This window comes from Corythoichthys intestinalis, chromosome 20 (genome assembly GCF_030265065.1).
Source record: "Corythoichthys intestinalis isolate RoL2023-P3 chromosome 20, ASM3026506v1, whole genome shotgun sequence".
NCBI lineage: Eukaryota > Metazoa > Chordata > Actinopteri > Syngnathiformes > Syngnathidae > Corythoichthys > Corythoichthys intestinalis.
Genome location: NC_080414.1, coordinates 35110823 through 35128375, shown reverse-complemented (window position 1 = coordinate 35128375; position 17553 = coordinate 35110823). Strand labels below are relative to the sequence as shown.

The following is a 17553-nucleotide window of genomic DNA, read 5'->3' as shown; positions in this document are numbered from 1 at the left end:
TGATTCGAGTGCTCAACTTGACAATGTTTCTCTCAATGACGTGCTCCTCAAGGGACCAGATCTTAACAACACTCTCGTAGGAGTTCTGATGCGGTTTAGGTCCGACCCATACGCCGTTATGGCAGATGTGGAGCATATGTTTCACAACTTTGTAGTCCGAGAAGACCACCGTAACTACCTTCGTTTCTTGTGGTTCCAAAATCATGACCTTGATGGAAAAGTGCAAGAATTTAGGATGACTGTCCATGTGTTTGGTAATTGTCCTTCCCCATCAGTCGCCATCTTTGGACTGAAAAGAACAGCCATAGAAGGAGAAATGGAATTTGGCAGTGACGCAAAAGAATTCATTGAACGGCACTTCTATGTAGATGATGGGCTAAAATCATTCTCTTCCATAGAGCAGGCCATTGATGTTCTTAGTAGGGCACAGAAGATGCTGGCCCAGTGTAACATACGCCTGCACAAAATCTCATCCAATTGTCCTCTCATAACAGGAGCCTTTCCAACCGAAGATCGTGCTGTAGGCATGCAAGGTCTTGACATTGGGCAGACTACCCCACCAATGCAGCGCAGTTTGGGCTTAGGATGGGAGCTGTTGACTGACCAATTCAAGTTCCAAGTAAGAGTAAATGAAAGGCCGTTCACAAAAAGGGGAGTTCTGTCAGTTATCAACAGTGTGTTCGACCCACTTGGTTTTGCTATTCCAGTAATCGTAGGAGGTAGAACCATACTCAGAGACATTTCCACAAATGTTTCAGAGTGGGACACTGAACTGCCAAGAGACAAATTAGAACAGTGGCAAAAGTGGAAAAGTTCCCTCGGACACCTACAACATCTTGAAATTCCCAGAATGTACACTTCAATACCGCTGTCTGCAGCCCAAAGAATAGAGATTGACGTTTTTTGTGATGCTTCCACAAAAGCCGTAGGTGCGGTAGCATACCTCAAACTCACAAATGAGGACGGACACAGCGAAGTGGGATTCCTCCTCGGCAAAGCACGTTTAGCTCCTAAACCAGACATCACCATACCCCGACTTGAACTCTGTGCAGCAGTCCTGGCCGTGGAAGTAGCAGAGTTGGTTCTAGAGGAGCTGGATGTCACAGTCGATCAGGTGAATCTTTACACAGACTCAAAGGTAGTGCTTGGGTACATCTCAAACACCAAGAGACGCTTTCACGTTTATGTGCACAACAGAGTCGAACGCATCAGGCGCTTTGCACAAACTCACCAGTGGCATTACGTGCCCACACACTTAAATCCGGCAGACCATGCCACACGAGCGTTGCCCGCTGAGCAGCTCTCCAGCTCCACCTGGCTCAGAGGCCCAGCTTTCCTCTCCAGGTTGGACCAAAGTCAAGTTCGAAGTCAAACCTTCGATCTCATAGACCCAGAGACTGACTGTGAGTTGCGTCCTGAGGTAACAACTTGCACTACCACCCTATCAAAAGGCCAGTTTAATAGTGCCAGATTTGAAAGGTTTTCAAGTTGGAAGGTGCTGCAAAAGGCTATTGCCAAACTCCAACATATAGCTCAATCATTCAAGAACAACTCTGAGGTTTCCTGTCGTGGCTGGCACAACTGCAACAAACATTTAACTGAAAAGTCACTGCAACTAGCCAAGACCACGATCATTCGCACCGTTCAAAGAGAGGTCTTCGCAGAAGATATTGGATGCATTGAAAAAGGCACAGCTCTAAAAAACTCAAGTCCACTCAGCAAACTGAATCCATTTGTTGACACGCAAGGGCTCCTTAAAGTTGGAGGCCGACTAAAGAAAGCACAGTTGTCTGCAGAAGAAACCAATCCCATACTCGTCCCTGGAAAGCATCATCTTGCTCAGCTCATAATAAGACACTTTCACGAAAAATTATGTCACCAGGGAAGGCATTTCACGGAGGGAGCAGTCAGAGCAGGGGGCTTTTGGATTGTGGGAGGAAAAAGAGCAGTAAGCAGTGTGATTTTCAAGTGCATCACATGCCGCAAATTAAGGGGCAGGCAACCTGAACAGATCATGGCTGAGCTACCTGAAGACAGGCTGTCCACGGACCCTCCTTTCACAAATGTAGGCCTTGATGTGTTCGGTCCCTGGTCCGTTACAGTGAGAAAAACGCGTGGTGCTAATGCAGATGCTAAAAGATGGGCAGTCATATTCACCTGCATGAGTACACGTGCAATTCATATTGAAGTGATTGAGTCAATGGACACATCGTCATTCATTAATGCACTGCGTCGTTTCTTTGCCATCCGAGGTGGTGCCAAACTCTTGAGATCTGATTGTGGGACAAATTTTGTGAGTGCCTGCAAAGAGCTCCAAATAGACAAACTAGGCTGTCACAATGACAAAATAGGCACATTCTTGAAAGACAGTGCGTGCAAATGGCAGTTTAATCCTCCACATGCATCCCATATGGCTGGTTCCTGGGAACGCATGATCGGCGTCACCCGAAAAATCCTCAATGCAATGCTCCTTGAACATCCATATGGGAAGCTCACACATGAAGTACTCGTAACATTGTTAGCTGAAGTCACCGCAATTGTAAATGCCCGTCCGCTAACAGCCGTTTCTACAGATCCCGAAAACCCAGTCATTCTTACTCCTGCGATGCTACTCACGCAAAAGGTTGGCACACCACCGATTCCACCAGGGCAGTTTCAGACCAGTGACCTATTCAAAGCCCAATGGAAGCGCGTGCAGTACTTAGCTAATGTTTTCTGGAGTCGTTGGCAGAAAGAATACATCGCAGGCTTGCAGGTTCGTCGCAAGTGGAAAATAAAAAAGCCGAACCTTCAAATGGGCGACGTTGTTTTAATGAGGGAGTCTCTGGAACATAGGAATAATTGGCCACTCGGACTGATCACAAAATCTTTCCCAAGTGAGGACGGTAATGTCAGAAAAGTTGAGGTTAAGATTTTCCGAAACGGCGAGAATAGGTTTTACATTCGCCCAATTCGTGAAGTTGTGCTTTTGATGTCTAAGGATAGCATGTAAAACGAGTTATTGTTGTGTATCGTTCATTAGTTAAGAGCTGACATCTTGCAGATGTCAGGCGGGGAGTGTTATGTCCTCTGGTCTTGTGTTGACTACTTTTTGGGTTTCTTTCTAAGATTGTATATTGTTCATCCGTCCACAGGATGTCGCTATTGTAACTCAGAATCTTAAGTTTTTCTTTGGTATTGCTGTTTGCGCTCGGCTTCCCCTAGTGGCGATTTGCTGTAAGCAGCAGGCAGAAAGAACTTTTTATTTCAGTTGGAAAAGAGGCCTTGAGGTGTTAAGACGTTACACACCTCCTCTGCACCATACATCGTTGGGAACCCTTGACAAAACAAAATCTGTAAGTTTGTACGTTTTAACAATGGGTTAGATGTAATTTTGGTGTGTCTATTCTGTTATTTTGTTGTTATTTATGTGGCGCGAACCCACACGTTTTTGTGCTAAGCTAAAGTAGCCACTTCATTTCATTTGCTCATAATGGAGCCAGTTTTCTGTTATTTACATAAACATGTTATTGTATAGAACCTTTTATTTTGTGTATAACATTTGTGTTTTATGTATGTTTCAGTTTTACCACACACACGCACACACGTTGACACAAAGAAATAAATGAGAGGAAGGAGTTCGGGCCTCCAAGTTTCTTTGTCGGTTTAGCTCGCTGCCAAAGTCGAGTAGCCATACGCTCGGCTGAGGGCAGAAGAATATATATATATATATATATATATATATATATATATATATATATATATATATATATATATATATACACATACATACAGTATATAGACTTCTAAGACTCAAAAGGTATTTCATTAGATCTTCTCAATTATTTTCTGTTACGCCCCCACCTCAGGAAGACTTAACATTTCGCGCGCCCCCATTCTCTCATGCCACTCTAAATAGTATCGTTTGTATGTAAAATTACCATTATAATCAGTACTCCTCTGCATAACAGTGTGTCCTTTTCAATATTAAAGAAAAAAGTAATATAGATCAACTTAACAATAAAGTATAACTTAAGTATAGCTTTAAGTATAACTTTATGTCCTCAATTTCTCGTCTGCAACTTGTACAAAATGCTGCTGCTCGATTTTAACAGTTACACCTAGACGCGAGAATATTACCCCTGTGCTGTTATCACTCCACTGGTTTCCAGTCCATTTTAGAATTGAATTCAAACTTTTACTGTTTGTTTTTAGTTCTATTAATGGCCAGGCTCCTTTTTATTTTTCGGAAATTTTAACCTTCCGTAACTCTGGCAGAACTCTTCGTTCCGGCTTCTTTTGCATGTTCCGAGGTCGAAACTTAAACAGTCGGGAGACCGATCTTTTGCGGTTGCTACCCCCAGGCTGTGGAATAGCCTTTCACCCGGAAATCCGCACCACTACAAATCTAGGTCTTTTTAAGTCTCGCTTAAAAACACACCTTTTTAGACTCGCCTTTTCCCCAGATTAGGATAGCCTGGTTTTATTGCTTAAGGATTTTTAATGTTTTTGGATTTTATTGGTTTTATTGTTTTATTTGCTGTCTGACTTTTTTTGTTGTAAAGCACTTTGAGGGCCTTTCGGGTTTTGTGAAGGGCTGTATAAATAAATTTAATTTGATTTATTAACATTGTTTAGTTTGTAACAGAAAAGACTTAAAGCACATAAATTTGCCATAATTAAATAAAAAAGTCACATCCAAACGGTAAAAATACACTCAAGGTACATTTTTTTGACCATTTGATACTGCAAAATGAATAATAATAAATTCAAATTGATTCACAACATTAACTCAATATGCCAAACAATTACCAAAAAAAAAAAAAATCAATGGAATGAAAACGACAGTGTCATTGGACAGAGGGACAGTTTTTATTTTTGCTGCAGGCAGTATCGCTCCTTTGCTATGATGTGGTATTATTTTGCACTGAGCAACTTGGTATGCCACCTTACATGATGATAACAGTGCTCGCTGCTTTCCTGATGTAACACTGCAAAGCAAGCGGGACAATTGTTGGCAATATTCGGCACTTTTTTGCGAGAGGTGTGCGAAATTTCCAATTCTTCGATTATTCGCGATTTGGCCGTGGAAGATTCGAGATTAGAACGATTCGCAAACATCCAAATTCCGATTATTGAAATATCCCAAGTAAAGCGGAACTAAAACACAGTCTGCGCGGTCTTCGGAACGGACTGAAAGTAAACATCATGCTTGTCATTAGCTCACGGCTTTGGCTCAACTCATGCCGCTAGATAAAAAAATAATAATACCTGACTGCAGCTGACAGCCGCTACAAATGACGCCCACATAATGCTACGGTAGATATAACATATATGAGGAACTAGATGCGAAATGACAGACTTGCCGGTGTTAGTAAACAGCCGCCATCTTAAAGCAGTAGACTTCCCTGGAAGGCTGTTGTAGCGAAGCTTACAACGAACCAAATGAACTTTTTATCTAATATACTGCTAAATCGGCAAAATCATGACTTGAATCTATCTTTAAAAGACGAAACTGTTTTAAAAATTTCACATGTCGAAAGTAGACGGAAGGGAAATTATGGAATAATGGGAGCTATTTTAACTTTAACGGTTGATTCACAACATTAAATTAATTGAATGTAGTTTAAAGCAGCTACAGAATGGGGACTGGATTATTTTATTTACTGTTTTGAACTGTTAACTTGATACTGAAATAGTCATTTATTTAAGCCTGAGAGGATTTCTGTACAATTTTTGTAAATAATGTACAAAACATTAAAAGCAGCAAATAGCTGGGAGGGGGCGTGCATAAATAATCAATTTATAATCAAATTGTAGCCTCTGAATCGTAATCGAATCGTTTGGTGCCCAAAGATTCCCACCTCTAGTTTTTGCTGTAAAAAAAATCAAACGGCTTATCAATGTGATGGGGCTCTAATGTCCTAAGTGACATCTTAATTTATTTGGCTTCCTGCTGTCCTCTGCAAACATTTTCAGACACAGTAAACAGACTGGTCTTTCCACATCTCCCACTGTATTAAAAGTCAAAGCCAAAGCCAAGAAGAAATACTGACATATATACAACATACAGTATCTGTGCCAAACTTTACATGCTTGCAGAGGGTACTGTAGGGTTCATTTGCATCAAACCTAAAGTGCCACTTGGTTGCAATAGAAGATCACTCATTTTACTTAAACAGGTCCATTTCCTTTCAAGGTGGTCACATTTTAAGGCTAATCCCCACATGTCTCTGTCTGCTGCCATAACGACCCTTTTTCTTCGCTATTAAACGGAAGGAGATTTCTTCATGGACTTAGGCAGTTTATAGAGCCATGAAATTTGGCACACTTGGTCGAATTGGCCCAATTAGAAGATTAATTTTGGTTTCGAATAAGGGCGTGGCTGCACAGCTCAGTAGCGCCTCCTTTTTTGTAGGACCCTCTTCAATAGGGGTTTTTCTACCTAGGTGTGCGAATGTATTTCTCATCTCAGGATGTACAAAAACATCTGTCAGCCATGCCCACAAAACAAAAGAGTTGAGTTTAAGCACATGTTAGTTTCTCATCAGAGCATGAGAGGGGGACGATCTGCCACCACTTTGTGCTGCGTGATGTCCAAGTTGAGCCAATCTGCGAGGGCCCGTTAAGTCCTGCTTGCAGGCCTAGGAGAAATTGGAATTTCCTAAGTTGTGTGATGAAGAATGAAATGGATAGATAGCATACATCCTGCCTAGAAGTGTATATATACCGTATTTTTCGGACTATAAGTCACAGTTTTTCATAGTTTGGCTGGGGGTGCGACTTATACTCAGGAGCGACTTATGTGTGAAATTATTAAAGTGATCCTCTACCTTAAATACATGTAGGCTCTCATAAACCACAATTGTTCTCTTGTACTAAAATAGATTATTAGAAACACATAAAAAGTTAAATCAATGCCAATATTTTATAATATTTAGAACACATTTTGACCGATAGTTGGCGCCATGTTTTGCGGGCTCGCAGTGATGACGTAAAGGGGATCTTTCCAAATGTGTAGCGTATACAACAATTGCGTATTGCTGCCTAAACTCGCGAAGTAAAATGCCACGATGTGCTGCTTTTGGAGTCAATTTCCAGTGAAACTGAAACAAGGGGAGTGACGTGAGTGGTCAAGGTGGAATTATTATTTTTTCTGTGAATAAATGTGCATAAGTGGAAGCTTCTCCCCTTTTTGGTCCTTGTATGCACGTATCCTACCTACTACGCGTTACAACTGGCGCATGAACATTTTTCCTGGATCCTTGGTAAAGTAAGGGATCCGTCTATTTTCTGGATCCGACGGTCCCACCGCAGCTGCAATAGTGGTTTTGGATCTGTCTATTTATTTTCTGGATTTGACGGTCCCACAGCGGCTTTTCGGATGCGTCTATTTTGTGGATTCGACGGCCTGATCGTGGATTTGGATTACTATTGTTATCTTTTTTGTTGACTATTCTTCGTGGGAGTTTTCCCCAAATCATACCAAATAATTAAAGCACTATGGCACGTTACAGTGATGACAGTGACTCTGACATGGACATTACTTTTATGTTGGAGTTTGTCTGGGAACGCGTGTGTGTGTACCGCTGAGCTCCCGAGTGACGAGTGGTCAAGGTGGGATTTTATTATTTGTGAATAAATGTGCATAAATGGAAGCTTCTCCCCCTTTTGGTACTTCTATTCACGTATCCTACCTACCACGCGTTACAATGTACAAGACATGGATTAAACTCGATTCCAGGATTTGTTCCCGTCAGATGACGGATTTAATGAGGACAGTTAACACAAGACAGATCTGGATGCTAAAAATTTACATAATTATACTGGGATAAGTTTGAAAACGCAATAGCTTACCTTGAGGGACATAAACCGGTGTTTTCAACAGCATGAACTCTCTAGCTCCATTGTCATTGAGACGCACTTGCCGCGAGTACATCACCAGTTTTTCCTAACTTGTCTTATCAGGTACTGTATTTCCTGCTCTCATTTAGCCTTTGCTGCTCGTCTTGTGAACGACCAACAGTGCTGTCCTGCTCTTCACTTTTCCGATCTGGTTCAAATTGGAAGGGCAGAACCGAAGACATGTTGGGGTAGCTAAGAGTGACACGCTGAAAGTTCGGCAACAGGCCAAGTGACGTCATGCACTGCGACGTAACAAGAATGGCGACCTATCACTTAAAATAATTTTACAAACTTTGTTAAAACAAAAACATTAAGAGGGGTTTTAATATCAAATTATTATAACTCATACTAACATTTATCTTTTAAGAATTACTTGTTTTAATGATCGAGTATCACTTTAACACATTATAATATCATTTCACATGTTATTTTGGTGTTTTGGAGTTACACTGATGGTTTGATAAACTTGTTAGCATGTTCTTTATGCTATAGTTATCTGAATAACTCTTAATAGCTATGGCCACGTTCGCGTTCTGCCTTTGGCAATGTGTGTTCAATTGTATTATTGACTTTTTTATATTGATATGCATGCTTTTAGTTTGTGGCACTTTCATGCCCATGTGGGGCGCACTCGCACTTGTTTACGTGAAGAAGAGCGCTCACACGCCAGAAGAAGACAGACAGCTATGCAGCTCTAAGTGAGCGGGTGACTTAGCAAGAGAGAAACACAGCTGCGAACCTACGTTCATTGTTTATGCTTGTAAAATATCTATACAGAGGCAACGCCTGTGTGTATTATCTTTTCTGTTGTTGTGTGTTTTTCACCCGCAATCGGACACTTAGAGCCAGTTGTTTGGTTCTTTGAATGATGTGCTAATGCTAGCAAATGCATGCTATCCATTTGTGTCATTGCTGTAATAGCACCTAATTATCAATTATTTACGTTAATGCAAACCTGTTTGGTATTGAGGACGAAATTGATTCTGCAAATTATACGGACATCCAGCATCGTCATTTTGGAGTTTAGCGCGCTGTATAGCCAGGACCGAGCCGTTGCGTCCTGGTGAGGACAGTATATTCGCATTTCGTTGTTCATGCACTGTACACTGTGCACTTATTCAGTATGTTGTTCTCTATTTTATTTTTGTATTAAATTACCTTTCAAGATGACATATCTGTTCTATGTATTGGATTTTATCAAGTAAATTTCCCCCAGAAATGTGACTTGTACTCCGTTGCGACTTGTGGTCCGAAAAATTCGGTATATATTTTTATATATACTGTATATGACTTCTATGACTCAATAGGTTTCACTAGGTACACCTTTATTATCTAAGACAATTGAAAACAATAGCTATATATTAATTCAGCCAATATAAATAAATTGAACTTATTGTTTTATTGTGGTGGTAATTTGTGGTCATTTAAAACTGGCGTATTCAATTCAACATCCCATTTTCACAGCCACAGCAGCTAAAATACATGAGCTGTGTTCTTGTTGCAATCAAGATTTATATCACACATAGTAGCCTTAATTCAAATCCCTCCACTACTGGGGGATGGGGTTCAGGCTTTGTGTATATGTGGGGGTCACTGGGGTTAAAACTAGAATTTCATGGAAAATGGCTTCGGAAACATTTATTGGCAATGTGGGGGAGGTAGCATACTGAAAGAGGAGGCGTGAGTGTGTGTGTTGAGGCGGGGGTCTTGACTCCTGATTGTCTTTTGCATTAAGAAAACTGGGAGGCTTGGAAAGTCGGACAGCATTCTGTCAGTACGTTGATAATATATGTTATCTGTTCAAACTGCATCCGGCTTCCTACATACTATACTTTGTATATGTAGTGAGAATTTATCTCCCCCCCATCTCGAGTTTATGGTTACTAACGTACTAAATGGGGGGAAAAAGAGACTGCGTCGTATGGGTGTGCTATGACAAATAGAGAGTGGATGAGATGGAACAGGCAAAAACAGGCTTTTAGTTGGTACTATCGATTCAACAATTGGATGGTTCACATTTTAGAGGCAGTAATGTCACTCTGCTGTAAAAAATAATACAAAAATGAATAAAAATAACACTGTTGAATTGCCTGCCTGAGTGATTCTCCTTTGTTCAGGAATATAGAATCACATAAAAACTGAAATAGATCACAGTTAAGGCACAGTCTTAAAGCTCCCTTAATACCAAAAATCCCCATTTTGCATCTCAAGCAATATAACTAATAATTTAAGAATAATGCCAGAATTTGGTTTGTAACCTTATTGCTTTAACTCATAACACATTTAAAAATCTCACAGTTCCCACTAAAGTGATTCAAAATGTAATTTTGATTTACTTCACACTGTTAAATTTCAGCTTCCAAACAAGAAAACATAAAAACACAACCGCATGACGTGAACAAGGACACTAGGGCTGCAACTAACGGTTATTTTCATCATCGATTAATCGGACGATTAATTAAACAATTAATCGATTAATCGTATAAATGTCACTTCTTTCAATTACCTATACAATATACCTTGAAGTTGTTTTTGGCATGTTGTAAGTAGCAATGAAGATAAGATGGATGACTATTTCCTTCAACTGTATCGGTTATCAAATTCGTTGGCAACTAATTTATTAATCGATTTATTCAATTAGTTGTTGCAGCTTTATTAAGAAGCTAGTTTGGACATTAAGATGTCCGAAAACTGGCAAAAATGTCAATTGTGGTTTTCCACAGTAAAAGCAAATTTTTGTTATTGTCCTACTTTGGCTTAACACAAACATAATGAAGAAATCTGATAATATTTACACCTGAGAAGTTATATATATGTTATAATTTCTAGAATTCAGACAAGTTTAAGGTGAAGAAGGTCCTAAACGATTAATCGTTTATCGAAATAGTTGTTGATTAATTAGCTAATCGATTACTTGTCGACTAATCGATTAATTGTTGCACCACTAAAGGACACATAAACTTTTGTCATAATTTAAATTGACATGTAAGTTATAATGCTTTGATTAAACATTTTTCCCTTCTTTTTTAATCTAAGACAAATACATGCGCTTTGTGGTTGCCTGGAGACCAGTACTCCGCCTTTCATCTAAAAGTACAGTCGTCTCCTATTGTTTTATGGGGTCTTAAAAAGTCAGGAAAAGTCTTAAATCCAGTAATGTGAATTTAAGGCCTTAAAATGTCTAAAATTCTCCAAAAATCTCTATAAAGGTCTTAAATACCATTTCGAAAGGTTTTAAAAATCTATTGACATTACTGCGTGTTTGTGTGCTGAGTGCACTCGGCACACGTGCGTGTTGATGGCATATGAGACTCCAGTTCCTTTCACAGATGTTTATTGGTCATCAACGCCTGTGAATTAAAGTTAAAAGATACAAAATAAGGAAGCACATCTGTGTTAAACATTGTAAAATGTTAGCTTGCTACATTGAGGCTCATGGAAAAAAGACAATGTACTAACCACTTTAGCCTGCTATAAAACATTGACAGTCTTCTCCAGAACGCAAAATCGCAGATAAAAGGTGTTACTTCCAACAAGAAAAATCGCTGGTTAATAGCATTTGCAAACGAAAAAATGAAAAAAAAAAACTATTACTGACAACACTTGCATGACGATAAAGAGAAGTACACTTTTTTTTATGGCGTGTAAAGCTTACAGTTAGCGGTTTAGCAAACGTACTTCAACTTAGAAATAACGATTTCTGGAGTTAATCTCTCATACTTCAGATTCTACACTAAAAATAGCTTTAAAATGACACCCTTTTGAAAAATCTGATTGGCAATGAATAATTTGGCTTCAATTTGCTAACATGTGCACTTTGCTGGACAAGATGACTGTCATTTTGGATCAAATACTGTGTAAACACTTTTAATGGCCTAATTGGCAAAGAACAAAAAGGGCATTGGATTTCTCATCTATTTCATATTCTGCACTTAACTAGCTTTCAAATGACTCGTTATGGATTGTGCATGACTTTTTAAAATATTTATGATTTTTAATATAGTTTGTGTTTTATTTAAGAAGAACAATTTATTGCATTGAATGGGTGATTTATTAGGATATATTGTCACTACATTAGTGGTTGGATTGGTTAAAAAAGTTGTCAGTAATATCGCATATCGCCAATAATTTATGAGAGAATATATCGCCCACAAAAATTTGTTATCCCGACATGCCTAACTAGTACTACTACTACTACTACTAGTAGTACTTTGTGCTCATTTGTATCACAGTAGGAAAGAGCTGGGAATAACTTTATATACGTTCCATGTAATTCCGGGTTTCCAACTTTCCTTTAAAACTTTTGTACGTTTTTTGCTGTTATTGATGTGAAATGTGTCTTAAAATGTATTCATTATGGTCTTAAAAAAAGTCTTAAATTTGGTATGTTGAACCCTGCAGACACCCTGATTTATCATGCTTTTTATGAATCTTTTTTAATCTTTCTAACTTGTTTCATGGTTTGAAAATGTGTCCTTAAAAACAAAAATAGCTTTATTCAAATTGTGTAATGGGGAAGCAAGCTGATTGGAGAGTCTTAGCTCCACTTAGTATCCCTGCATGCCAAACAGCTATAGAGGGTCACCAACTCAATTATAGGAGATGTCTCCCAACCTCTGAATGGTGAGTTTCAACTGCTCCGATCAAGTTGCCTGCAAATCCTTAATTTCCAGCAATGATGTCACGCAGCCCCCCATTTACTGCAATATAGCCCCGAAGGGGTGCCATTCATTTGTGCTATGTTTACGCTAGTTGTTGGGACACCCTTTGGTATTGAGTGAGTTGGTACGCTATGTCAGCGGAGGGGCTGCGATTGATGCCATCACTCGAAATCAATATCTCAATATCTATAAAATGATAGCAGCACAAACGAGTGCAAACCTGGCACAAAAGAATGGCAGCATTGTGGTTCCGTTCCGCTGTAAATGGCGGGGGCTGCGTGACGTCATCACTTTAATATCTCAAAATGATAGCAGCACAAACAAAATTTTTTACAGCACAGACAGAGCCCAAATGATTGACACTATTTTTTAACCCTTGAGAGTCGAAGGACGCGCCGGCGCGTCCTCAGCGCACGTCGTCTTTGAAGCGCCCTCACGTTTTAATTACGTCACCCACATGCCGTTGGTTGGTCTCGTTTTAAAGTGCGGAAGTTGCGGTTTACTTTCGTTATTATTTGAAGTCAATCGACCAACTAAAACGTGAGATATTGTCATTTAAGTTTTATAGTTTTATTGTCCTCTCAAAAAAACATTAAAACGCTGCATGGATCATTTCTTTTTGTCTATATTTCCATCATTTCTTGTCCTTTTTCAAAACAGAAGCTCCATGAAAAAAACACAAATCAAACGAACCCTTTCGAAGTCACAGTGGAAGCACAAAATGCGTTTTTTAAATAAATATAACTGCCGTGCGAGGTTCCACCGAACGAGAGGGAGGAGTGTTCTGAAGCAGCGAGGGGGCGAGCGACGGCCGTGTGGCTCGAGCAGCGACTTTGTGTGACTTTGAGAATGAACGGAAAACTAAATTTAGCGCAGGCAATTGTGCTTTTTGATCAACTTGAGGAAGAGGATGGTCCAAATTCGTCATCATCGTCTTCTTCGGAAGAGTCCTCGAGTGAAGATAGTGACGGATTTGAACACGTGGGTGACGCCATCGACGAGCAGAGGTAAGCAAACTCACTTTTTTTTTTTTTGATGCTGAAAAAGTTTCTTTTGAAAGTTTCTTTTGATATTGCAAGACAAAGTTAATTTTGATGCAATATAAGGGTGTGTTTGTGTATATAATAATAAAATGTGCATATCAGATCAAAGTCGTACGTGCACTGTGTGTATCCAAGGCAGGAATTTATAATTGTGATGATCTTCTTTCTATATGAAGATTAGGGATGTAGCACATATTCAGCTATGGTATTCTTTCTATTGTCATACATATAGATTTCCATTATTATTTATTGCTGTATATATTTTTATTTTATACTTTATTATTCTCATAAATACTGACTTTTTTTCATGTACATTTATAGTGACAATGAAAGTAAAGTGAAATGAAAATGGAAGGGTGGAAAGAGGACCGACACCCCATGGAAGTGTGGGCTGTGTGATGTCGCCCTGTGTCGAATTCCAGGACGAAACTGCTTTTCGGAGTGGCATGCCTGAAAAAAATTTAACTTGTTTATTGTAAATATTTTTGAAAATACTTTTTTTCCCAATGTTGTATATATATTTTTTCCCCACAATCAGTCTTCTCAATTTGTCTATATAAATGTGTGTTCAAGAAGCTTGATTGTGTGTACATAGTTTTCATCAGGTGATGGGCCGCAATACCTAAACTCATAAAGAGATGGCCTCTAAACACTTTTTGTGTTAGATGGTATATATTTTTTCACTGTTCGGTCTGCTGTATATAACCTGTTTTGACTAGAGCATGTATAAAGGCAAAAAACGCCTATGGCTATACCTTATACCTTTTATGTTGAATTGTCAAATATAAGACTATTTATTCTAAATTTTTTTGGTTGAATGTTCATCCTAACATGTTGAATAAATATTACAAAGTTTCAAAACGGTTCGTTACGCATGTTTGGTTGTCAATTGGACATCAATTTTAAAAAATTTGACAAAACGATTTTGGAATTTTTGGTCTTTTTGGGCCCAAAATGATGATTTATAATTGGTCAGTGAATGAAACAACAGTTTGGACATGAAGTTCAAGGTGTCACAAAAAAAGGGACCAAACCAGGCCATCGTAAACAATTCTTTCTTTGAAATATAAAGGCAACTTCAAAGGCATGCAAAATCAGACAAAATAGGCCCAGACCTTTAAGGGTTAATCATGTTTAATCAAAATGGGGGCGCTGGTTGACATCAGATTTACCTATAAAAGAATTATTAATATCCCAAAACCATAGCAGAACATATGAAGTTATTTTCAGCACAAATGAGCACAGTTGGATGCCATCACTTTTCTCTAAATTTGCATCTGATAGGTGGCCAATTTCACAGAGGTTCCGATGCGCGTTATAGTGCGGAAAATACTGGTACTCAATTTGTCTTGTGCTGTGTTATATTCAATGTCTTTCTTTGTTTTTACAATTCGAGAGGAATTACTCCATGTGAACAGAATTTACCCAAGGGTATAGAGTGATCTCTCGTTTTTCGCAGTTAATTTCGACCAGAATGCGCCACAATAAGTGAAAAACCTCAAAGTAATGCCCCTGTGTTCAGTGTATTTATTATTGGAAAGACATACATATAAGACGTTTTTTCGTTTTTTTCCCCAAAGAATAAAAAGAAAAACTTATGTATATATTTTAATAAATGGTTTCTAAGTACTTCAAATGTAATGATTATGAGAAGTTTTAAACATGTGACTGTCCCACCAAATTATTTTTAAACAAGAATAAAGCAGAAAAATGCTTGTCTTTATTCAATGCTTCATTGAGTGAGTCCACTCAAGCTGCTCACTTAGCCACAATGAGTTGCCGCAGCAGCTGTTTAACAAGTTAAATGATGATTGACTTTAAAGTTTTGACTACCAATCATCTCTTCCAAGATCAAACCTTAACGTCTGTCAATCATCGTTAACTTTAATAAGCAACTCTAGTGCACTGCCTGACCAAGAAAAACGGCAGGAGCGAAAGTGAGAGACTGCGTGATTGGATTGGGAAACTATAAAAAACTACTGCATTTTAATTTTTTTTTTTTTTAAATTGGAAAAAAAAATCCACGAAGGACAGAGGGCTCGAAGTTTGAAGTTCGAATTAGCGAGGGATCAACCTAACCCTAACCCTAATAAATATTCTTAATCTGAATTTGGAAAAAGCATGTGGCTTTTTAACACCATGCACAATAAGCACACCTACCTAAAATTGACAAGTGTGACACTGTGATTGTGAAAAATGTGAAGTCCCACAAAGGAAGTGTGATAAGATGTCATATGGAGTTGAATGCCAAAGGTAATCAGTGTCATGAAATTGCTTGGAAAAAACGGACAGAAGAGCAACAATGGGAGCACCAACGTCAATTGTCAAATGTAATGTCAGTCTTCTGGGTCACCCGCAGACTGTTAGACAAACCAGCAATTTTATCAGTCTTCGTTGTTGCGGCACCTCATTTCCTGGTTTGAAAGCGTACGCAGGGATGTCACAGGTGGGAGCTGATGGCTTCAACTGTTTGACACACATCAGCAATGATTTAAGACCTTGAAAAGATTGACAGAGGATCATGGAATGTAAGTCTCTCAAGCGTAATTGCTTTCCAAAGATTCCTTCACCAATAAAAAGAAATAGAAAAGATTGCCACACTTAAAGTGTACTTGTGGTGTCACAATCAATCCATCCCCTGAGAAAAAAACAGAACGAGATACAGATCTTTTCATCGCATACTTATATCTTGCTTCATAAATAAGTCAAGAAGCACAGGCTTAACGGCATTACATTCCCCCTATTTAATGCATATAATTGTGACTGTTATGGTTGTAGCTAGCAGTAGAACTACTGTACTGTACATCTCATTTATGTTTTGCTTCCTTCATTTGGCAGAACTGAAATGTGCTTCCAAATTCCAATATTTCGGGTACCTAACATAGTTATGGCGGAAAACACTCAGGTGACTTGAAGTTCCGCTGTGAGACCCTCAATTTGGCCAACTTTCAAAATTATCCGAAATGCATATGTGATACATCTTTGGAAAGCTTAAAATCTCAATTTTCTGGGGGAAGAAAAATTTTGAACAGGAAGACATTAAAAAAAAAAAAAAAAAAAAAAAAATTAAACAGCATAACCTAATTGGAGGCGAGAACACATGAGAGCAGAATTAAAGATGCCACGATTTTAATGAGATATTATCGCGTACTTACCTTGTTTCGATCCAAAAACTCCATGTAGCATGTATCACCAAGTGTCAAGACACAGCTGTGAATGGCCACAGCCGGATTTTTTTTTTTAAATTTTATGGGTGAAACATGGTGATGTAACAAGGGTCTTAATGCAGAAATCCCAGACAAAAGGAGTGGTTTAGATTTTCTTTTTCATATAGTTACCCTTTTAAACGTTATTTTTCAAATTTTTTTTGTTTGGATCGATTATTTATCATCTAAAATATCGGGGAAAATGTGACAGTAAAAAATTAAAAAAAAAATACAATTAAGCGATAGTAATGAGGCAGATATTCGTGACTTTTTTACAGACGCCAAATTTTTCATTGTCATGTGCTTCGTTTAAAAGTTTAAAATATGCGAGGCAATGCTTTTTTAGTCATTTTTTTTTTAAAGCTAAACTTAAGACATCAATTAATGATTCTAAGCTAAAAATGACAGAGATTTTGAATAATAAATATAATTACTTGCTAGGTTTTAAAACAAAAGCGGTTGCGCGACGTCTGTAAACGGGGGTTTTCAAGGTAAAAAGGACAAATTAAAAATAGTTCGGAGGCTTAGTGCGCCATGAATCTGCTATGGCAGCATATAGATATATTGTTCTATCAAGCACAACAGTTCTTTTGGCTTGAAATACAGCAGTTTATTTTAAAGAGGGGTGCAAGAGCAGAAACTGCTTTTTCAGTCTTGTCTATTTTTTCCGCCATATATCAGAGGATGGAAGTATTAATACTTGAGGTAAATATAACTAGTGCTGCAATGATTAATCGATTGACTTGAGTAATTCGATGA

At 38.5% G+C, this 17553-nt stretch overlaps 2 protein-coding genes across 3 annotated transcripts in view; both read left to right on the top strand.

Moving 5' to 3' along the window:
• Positions 1 to 17553, top strand: part of LOC130908455 (guanine nucleotide exchange factor VAV3) — a 282969-nt gene that overhangs the window by 32806 nt on the left and 232610 nt on the right. The window lies entirely within an intron of this gene.
• LOC130908458 (uncharacterized) lies at positions 1417 to 3643 on the top strand. The gene is made up of 2 exons (XM_057823895.1): positions 1417 to 3335; positions 3564 to 3643. Exon 1 carries the CDS (start codon positions 2015 to 2017, stop codon positions 2990 to 2992), a length of 978 nt encoding a protein of 325 aa, XP_057679878.1. The 5' UTR covers positions 1417 to 2014; the 3' UTR covers positions 2993 to 3335; positions 3564 to 3643.